This window comes from Orbicella franksi, unplaced genomic scaffold (assembly GCF_964199315.1).
Source record: "Orbicella franksi unplaced genomic scaffold, jaOrbFran1.1 SCAFFOLD_207, whole genome shotgun sequence".
NCBI lineage: Eukaryota > Metazoa > Cnidaria > Anthozoa > Scleractinia > Merulinidae > Orbicella > Orbicella franksi.
Genome location: NW_027670633.1, coordinates 4136 through 13305, shown reverse-complemented (window position 1 = coordinate 13305; position 9170 = coordinate 4136). Strand labels below are relative to the sequence as shown.

The following is a 9170-nucleotide window of genomic DNA, read 5'->3' as shown; positions in this document are numbered from 1 at the left end:
GTCTAGGGTAGAGTTAGGATACCCGTCTGAGTACTCCAGTCGCGACCACAAAGGCTAAAAGGAGAAACGGATGCAGAAGGACAAATTCGTGTCTCAAACCGAACACTATAACTAATGCTCTAGTTACTTTTTTCCCTAAAAATCTGCCATATGTATACTACTTTTCAGAAGCCATGAAAGGGTCGATAACACTTGTTAGGCCATTCAAATTATTCCTCTTGATGTTCTGGGAATATTTCGTATATGAGCGAAGTGCATATTTGGTGATAGTTCAGGCACGCGTTTTAACAAATTATGTGGAAACATCTTTGTGATATTTCCCTTTTATATAGCTTGGTTTGATCAGTCTAGCCAAAGAAAAGAACCTGGGGGCGAAGAAAGACGGAAAAAAGATGGCGACTGGTACATTTACCCATAATTCTTAGCGCACGGAAAATTTAACAACACTCATAAAAACGTACAGAAAAGTTCTAAAACCTTCAAACCTAGCATACACAATTTTGTTAGCACAGGGACAAATATTGCAAAAATATGGCTTTCTTTGTACTTTATTGGCTGTGTCAGGCTTGCATGGTACTGTGGTAAAATGTACAGCCGCCATCTTTTTTCCTACAAAGGATTCCGCCCTGTTCTGTGATCCATTTTATTCGTATTTGGTTTAATTTGATACTCACTGACGTCGTATAAAATCTGAGTGTTTTTTAAGTTACCACTAGCAACTGTAATCACAATTAGTTTGGCTACATAGCAGGGCCAATTTAGGGCCACTTTTTGATGATAAGCTGTAGTTTACTTTAAACACTAATGCTTCGAGCAGGTCGCAAGTCTAACTACTCAATTTAATGTTCAATTTTATTAATTCTTTATGTGAACTGTGCAATGTAAAATGATGGGGCGTAGTTGAAATAATTGCTCTCCTTGGTAAGAGATACAGGCTTGCGGCAAGACTTTCTCAATAACGAAAGAAACAATGTCAATCACACTCTATGAATGACATACCCACTTAGAATCAATTGAGCCCGCAGTTTTGGTCACGCCAAAGTTGCTAGGTAACATGACGTCACAGCAGCCTCATTATTACACAGTGTTCAACGCCTAACTTAGGAGTAATGTGCAAACGACAATACCAACGGATTAAGTTAAATTACTCAGTTTATTGCTAAGAACCCCAAAAAACCCTAACTTACTGGAAATTCAACGCTTTTACGTTTCAGAGCATTAGCTTGTCATTACCGTGTATAATTTCCTTGATTTTTCATGATTTTCCTTTTCTATACGCTAAATTGCTAAGAGATCGCAATTATTCAAGATACGTCAATAAGCAGAAGCTAAAATTTCCTATAATGGGGTAAACCTTCAATCAAACCATGCCAATACTTAAGGACTTTTTTCTAAGAAAGGTGATACACAACGAAACAGATGACCTTACCCCTCACCCATCACCTCATCCTCCCCTCCCCTAACTTAAATGCACTGTCATTCTAAAGCTGTTGAATTGACTAGATGTTTAGATGTTTAGATCGCCGGAGAAATTTGAAAATGGAGGCTTCTCTCTGAAAACGCATCAAATGTTTTCCGTCCACACAACGCCGGAGGGATTTAAAAACTCAACAATCACCGGTTAATTTAAATTTGTGTTTGAAGAAAACTCGGGCAGAGAAATGACATGATTATGGTGACGTCATCGTTTTCAAAAAAGCTCCGTTTTTAAAATGTTTTCCGTCCACACTAAAACGCAAAGCCGGCGTTTTCAAATTCTTCCGGTTTGAAGAGCGTTTTCGAAGAGCTTCGTTTTCGTGAGGAATAAGTGTGGATGGTAGGCCTAACCGTAGAAATAAAGCTGCGTCTTCAAATTTCTCCTGCGTAGTGTGGACGAGGCCTGAGCTTTCTGAGATCGGTTGTCATAGCAGTCTACAATAAAATGAAGTAAATAAAAAGTTCCGTATTTTTTTTGTGTTAAATCGCTCCTGTTGTTGCAGTCTTGCTGTATGCTTTTCTTGGACTTGCGTAGTTGTTTGGTTTTTATTTTTAACTCGCAGCGCTTTGCCTTGTAAATCTCTTCATACTCGTCTCGTCTGAACCCACTCGGTGATCAGCACGGCACTGCGAACATGACTGAATGAAAGGCTGACAAGAACTACAGCAACAGCAACCAAATTTGACGCAGTTTTTCCTGAATTCAGGGCTAAAGTATGCATAAACTGCTGTGTTTATTAACGAACTCGATGCTGGGGCTATAAAGTGGCACCAGAGTTTTAACTTCACTTTTTCTTCAAGAGATAGGCCTTCAAGAACTCCATACCTATCCAGCAAATTGATCAAAATACTTGGGCTCCAACAAAGAACAAAACCAAGAATTGCGACCAGCAGCAAACGAATTGATTTTGTTTTATGCTTTGCTACAGCGCTGTGAATTATTCCAGTTTTGCTTCTCTTCCACAATCGAACAGCAATTCTTGTGTAAGCAAATGTCATATAAGTAAGAGGAATGACAAACGCCACCAGAAAATAAAATGTCACTGAAAGCTGGACTTTCCAGTCTGATGGTGTGCGACAGGACTTTAATTCCTCGCATTGCTGTTGTGTGTTATTTACGATCGAACAAATGTTATCAGACCGAACCGTCGTGCTGATAACAAACGATGCGGACGATATCACAGCGTAAGTCCAAATAACTGCCACCAGCAGTAAATACGATTTCATAGTTTTTGCAACCAGACTGTTAAAGGGTTGTAAAATGTTTTTGTGACGGTCCCAAGCGATGGCCATTAGAGTGCTAAAAATTGCAGCTGGGCACGCGTGCTCGACAAAAGCGGACACTTTGCACATCGCGTCACTTGATCTTTGAAGAGTTTTGCCTCTCATAGTTACTGCAGGGACGACCACATGAAACAACAGATGAGTAACAGACAAGTGAAACAACAGAAAGCTGGAAATATTCTTCCGCAATTGTCCACTTCGTACCATCACGAAGATTACGAATATATCAAGTATTACACCAACGAAAAATACCAAAGAAAAGACAATCATAAAGGTATGTAGAAAGTTTAGATTTGAAGATGTTCCGTCAGATTCAGTGTCATCTAAGGCGTGAAGCGTCGGAGGCACAAATTTCGCGGCTTTCTTGATCATTTTTCGGATCGAGCCTTTTTCGTTCGTGTAAAGACAAAGCTATTCTCACTTTCGAGTTTTACTCTCAACAGTTTAGACAACTGACTTTTCGCTACAGTGCTCAGGCTAAGAGGAAACTCTACTTGGCCAAATTAATTTTCCGTGAGTCAAACGTGTCGAGATTTAGGTCCCTTATCTTGTTCAATAATGCGGTGTTAGGCATTTCAAACCTTATTGATATTAATGACCAGATCTTATGTCAAAATCCATCTTTGTCATGCTAATATTGATGACAAAGAAAATTATTGAAAAGAAAATTATGATAATGTAATGAAAAAGCACTAATACCCTCACGTCTCTATATTAAAAATTTAGAACCTTAGTTAATGAAGATAATGTTTGTACCTAGTTACGTTTACATTAGAAATATGAAAAGAACGCGTCGTCATCTGCTTTGAAAAGCCTTTGAACCAGTTTCGGTTCTATTTTTCAGTTGTTCTACAAATAGTGGAGGTTTTCTCCTTTAAAACAGAATCTGTGGTGTAATATTTTCAGATTTAGAGCACAGGCACAAAGGAGTTTCAACGAGCGTGCCGAACATTTGTCGCTGATTAGTTTACACTTTAGAAGACAACTCCAACGTTCTTTCTTTAGAAAAAGGATTATTTTATTTACATTACTTGTGTAATGGTTCTTATTTACATTAAATCTTAAGTTTTTTGTCTTTTTGTTTTGCAGTTTTTACAGTGTTGAGCATTTATTTATTGAGCTGAGTGCTACAGTAATAGATAATATCCAAAAATAGGTTTTTAAGATGTAAATGTGGCTACTGTAGTGCCTTATCAATATTCATCTGTTCCCAGCAGAACAACTGATCACTTTTGGAAATTAAAGCTAAAAAAAATATATATTACCTCGAAAAGAGAATCCCAATGCAAGTTATGATTTAAGGTGGCTGGCAACAGTTTCTAGCATTTTCCAGGAGTTATAAATTGACGGATCAATACTACCGCCCCTTATCAAGCGATGCTGTAAAATAGGTATCACATAAACGCACAATAATTTGTAAACAAATAGTGCTTAACTGCATGGCCTTGCAAAATTGGTTGCCTCAGCAACGGGACGATCTCTTAAAATTACCCTTAATTTTAGCTTTAAGTGCTTATTTTTCCTAAACTGCTTGGTGAAACCCATTTTTTATTGTCGAATTGCGATAGGCACGTTAAGATACAACTTTCTGAAACAATTTAAAAAAGTTATGTTGGTAGGAAATGTCTTACACATTGATTTTAAAATGTGCTAGCTGTTTAGGATTTAAAAGTAGCAATTACACCCGTACGCATTAATTTGCAGTGCAGTGTGAGTTAGGAATAACGATCAATTGGCCTGCTCTCAGCCAATCACAATGAAGTGCACGTGGTTGTCTCAGTGATATGATAAATGAAGGAAGTACGTTGTATGACCATTGTTTCTATCCAAAACGTTTCTTAGTACCTCAGTATGGCTTTTGCTCCTATTCAAAACTTTCCTTGGTAAGTTAGTACGTTAGTACGACCCTTGCTTCTATTCAAAACTATTCTTAGTACGTCAGTTAGTATGACCTTGTTTCTGTTTAAAACTTTCTATTGCATTCATGAAAACAACGAAAATAACACTCAAGTTCTGTTTAGATCTTTTAAAAAAAATGCGTCAAGTACTTAGTACACTGAGGAGGTAGACCTGTACAACCCTAAAAGCTTGCCTCTCATAGTTAAGCTTAACCATTCAATATTTTACAACGTACTAGATGCGTATAGAAGATGCAAAATGAAGATGCTACAAAAAAAACCAAAACGGTTGGTAACCATGGTAACATGCCACCGTTGTATATGTCCACGCAAGAGAAGAGGTATAAAGTGATCAGTGACAAGCGCGTAGAGGTTTAGGGCTCTACGAAAACTTTCACGGCAATAGGAGGTTCATAAAATAGGCACCAGGTGTAAAAAAGAGTGGATCACCTTGTACAAACGAGAGCCAAAAAAAAAAAAAACCACCAATTTTTGTAAAGATAAGAGGCATCAATGGACTTAATAAACAAATTTTATAAAAGTTCAAAGCTAATAAAAAACCTGACTTTGTTAATGTTTTTATTCTGGTTCAGAACAAACCGTCACCAGCTATGAAAGCTTTCATCAGCAGCACGTTCTCTGCGCGTTCCGCTATTTCAAACCCGTCGCTTTCCCCTTGGGTTCCATGTGGGTTCCTTTCAGGCAAATGTACGGTGATGGGGAAAGTAGAAGTTTTCTTTTCGATGAAAATTGTGTGCAATTTCACAGCAAGCGCGCGACTCTCTACGCCTGGGACTGGCAAAGACTAAAAATGTAAATAAATAAATTCATTAATTACAGTATTTAGAGAGGAAGCCACATCAGCCTTTGCTTGTTTTCATCCGGGTCCTCTATCCTGGTCGAATTGGAATTTGGACATGTTGGTTTTTGTGGAGGGAGGAAAACCGGAGAACCGGGAGAAAAACCCTCAGAGCAAGGCAAGAACCAACAACAAACCCAACCCACATATGGCACTGAGCCGGAATCGAACCCAGGCCACATTGGTGGGAGGTGAGCGCTCTCACAGCGCCATCCCTGCTCCCCAAAATGTCACGTGGTCACATCTCGCATTTCCCGCCGAAGACGAAACACAACTACCTATGGCTAAATTTAAAACAAGGATTTTTCGTCGAGACTGCCTTGTTAATGACTTAGACAACCTTACGTTTTTTGCCACTTTTCGTTAACTTAAGTTGTTCTGGGCCTTACGGTGTTTTTGGTGTGGCATGAGGATGAATGGATCATGGGATAGAAAAAATGATGGTAACCATGAATCAACTTTTGTATCTTTGAATGTTAAAATGAATGCTACTAAATTCAGTTTCAAAATGAGCCGGAGAGATAGGCATCCAAGAACTGTAAAAAAAGCTTAATTATATTTGAAAAATGACCTTTTTGTTTGTTCAGTAGTGTATACAGGTTCACGTTGGGTCCATATAAACAAAGGAAATGCAAAGTTGTAGCCCAAGAAAGCGTGCAAAGGCTGTTGTCTTTACCTATTCGTGACGAATCTGTTAGCTGATTGGTCTAATTTTATTTTGCATATTCATGATGACTATTGCTGATCTGAGGTGCTTGTTTGTCATTTTGAGATGTTTGCCGTCGGAGTAAGATGTGTGCTGTTGCCTTATACACGAGAAGCGAATCTTATACCAAGAAGAAATGGCGTCGACATTTAGGAAGAGAAGTCGGTTGACACGCATTTCTGCCGATGGTTAGTATCAATTTCTCTGCATTCTATCTTCTAAGGTAATATTTCAACCAAAACTACCGGCTCTTAGTCATTCTTCCACGTGCGCTTGCCGGCCGATTTGGTTTACATTTCGTTTTGAACTTCAGGACAACCGTATGGCTTTAGTAGAGAGTAAAACGCAAGTTAGAATTAAAGCTAGTTCAGGAACCATACGAGACACTAGTTGCGTTTCTTTGAGAAACTTTGTCTTGTACTTGTCAACGTGCGCTCGTGTTCTACAATATTCAGTGTGAATTCTTTGCTCCTCGTTTACTCGTTTGTTTCCACACTTGGGTTTGTTCCTTATAGAATTTTTATCTATTCTATTTTCAGGGAGTAAAAGTTAGGAAAACACAAGGAGATCAAAAGGATTCAAGCAGGGAGGATGAAGACAAAGTTAAGAATCGATCAAGAATGACATTTGAGAATTTGGCTGAATTGAAATCTCTCCGATAAGAAAAGGCAGTACCTAAACTAGAGAAAATATAATCGAGTTCAAATTCGTTTTGTTTGCAAAACTGAATTTTTATGTTTCTCTCTGCTGAAATATTTGCGTCGGAGTGACATACGGGCGCGAAAAAATTAAATTCGGTTGTAATCGCCAATTAACTCTGCCATTTTCAACGGAAAGCTTTCAACCGCTTTCGTGCTATCATTTAGTGCATGTTTTCAAATCATGGAGAGTTTCATTTCTTCGCTTTAGCGATCATCAACTTGATCAAGTTACATTTCATCGGTTCGGCACGCTTTAGTTCGTGTGTTTTGTCAAAGTAAAGTATTATTTTTATTTTTATTTTTATTTTCTTTGCAAATTCCAAATTGTTGCACAATCGCTCAACTCTCCTAAGTTTGAAAACCTGTTACTAGGTGATGACCTTTGTAGAGTATGTTAAGGTGGCGCTGCATTTTGAAATCAAACCGTGATAGTAACTTTTGTTTACGTGATCATGTCAATCATAGCAAATTCTGTTTTGATATAAATTGGACAAACAATTCAACACTGAACAATTTCAATTTGTCTTGTTCTCCAAAATCGCATTGAGTATTACGTTTCACGAAGGTTTCGTTTCAATTTATAATGTGAATTGTCTGTTGGAGGGCAATAGCCTTGCTCAATATATAATCAACATAAATTGACTGGTCGTTGAAAATTGTCGTCGGAGAATCTAATCTTTTCAAATCTTAGCATTTTCAGATACGAAATTAAAGAAGTGTCTTGATCGACTCTTATATTGCAGTTGAATAGAGGTGAACGTTTGATTTTTTCCTTGTTTTCCCAGGAAGTTCAAGTCTGATGTGAATTGAGCATGTTAAAAGAGCACATTTCCTTGCTCAAAATTATTTAATGACTTGCGTTGAAGTTAAGTAAAAGTGTTCAATATAACCATCAAACAATTTCTATCGTTTTTTCCCTCGTCATTTGAAATAACGAAACATTTCAAATTAATCCAGGGATCGTTAACGATTCGTTTGTAAATCGGAATTTGTTCGCAACTTTATTCAAGTTAATTTTTGAATATTTGAAGCATTTGTTGACATGATCACCACATATTATTCATAGTTTTTCGTTGTTTCGCTCGAGTTTCTTTCTTTTTTTTTTTTCGTTTAATGTGCTATAGTAAAAAGCGCGATTATTTGTTGACGTTTATCGTGTATTGACATGCAGAGCCACCTTGAAAATAAATAATTCTAGAAGAGGACATTGCGTTTCTGAATTGATCTTCGTCTCCTGAAAATACTAGATTTATCGGGAGATATTCTTTTATACATTTATGTACGGAAAGCGTTCGGTATGTATTGTTTCTTCGGAAGGGAAATAAGCGCAAAAAGGTCAATCAGAAACCAAATATATCCTCTTGTTTAACTTCCAGCGAGGCTGTTTCGAATAATGTCTGGTATCAAGCAACTTTTTTCATTGTCCCGTCTCAAAAATGTAGGTCTAATTGTCTGATTTTTCAATTTTTTTTTGGCTTTCATTTTGTACCATCAGATATATTGAGTTTTAGAAATGTAGCTTCAATTGTCTGAATATTCTAAAATGTCAATTAAAACTACTATTTGGACTGATAAACAATCTTACCGAAAATATTAACGAAAAAATTTGTTGCTTTTCAAAAAGTTGAAGCTTTAATTGGCTTATTGGTGGAAATGATCAGCTTTCTTCGGCAACTGACAGACATTTTTACTAAAAGTATTCACTATTGCAATTTTGATTTTCAACACTTAGCTCCAATTGTGTGATTATTTGAAAATTTTATCGCTGTCTTTTGTATTTACTAAATACATTTGTTATCACCAAAGAAGCTCCAATTGTAAGATTCTTCTAAACTTTTATCGCTATCGTTTGCTACGAATTCGAATAAAAATTTACCAAACATTTGCCATTAGCTCTATTGCTTATCAAAGCTATAGTTTCAATTGTCTGATTCTTCTAAAATGTTATTGATTTCGTTCGCATATGAAAAAGTTTACAAAATATTTAACAGAAGCCACAGGTTATATAGTTGCATTTTGAAGATTGATAACCAGACATCAACCTTTAACACCCCGCTTGAAGTAATTTCTTGAAGATAACGAAGCAAGCCATGAAGATTTCTTTAATTGGCCTATAATTTGTCGGGTTTTGCTTTTTCATCTCTGCTAAAAGTGACTGAAGCTCTAAAATGTTTCAAATGCTAGCACTAGATTGAAGTTTTCGCGTTTTTTTTTAATTTCGTAAGAGTAATCGGGTTTATGGCTTG

General features: G+C 37.0%; 1 protein-coding gene across 1 annotated transcript; it reads right to left on the bottom strand.

The window, feature by feature from the left end:
* Nucleotides 1-1978: 1978 nt before the first annotated feature.
* LOC145473532 (neuropeptide FF receptor 2-like) lies at nucleotides 1979-3322 on the bottom strand. Its single transcript, XM_081455033.1, has one exon. The coding sequence runs from the start codon at nucleotides 3130-3132 to the stop codon at nucleotides 2029-2031; it is 1104 nt and encodes a 367-aa protein (XP_081311159.1). The 5' UTR covers nucleotides 3133-3322; the 3' UTR covers nucleotides 1979-2028.
* Nucleotides 3323-9170: the final 5848 nt, after the last annotated feature.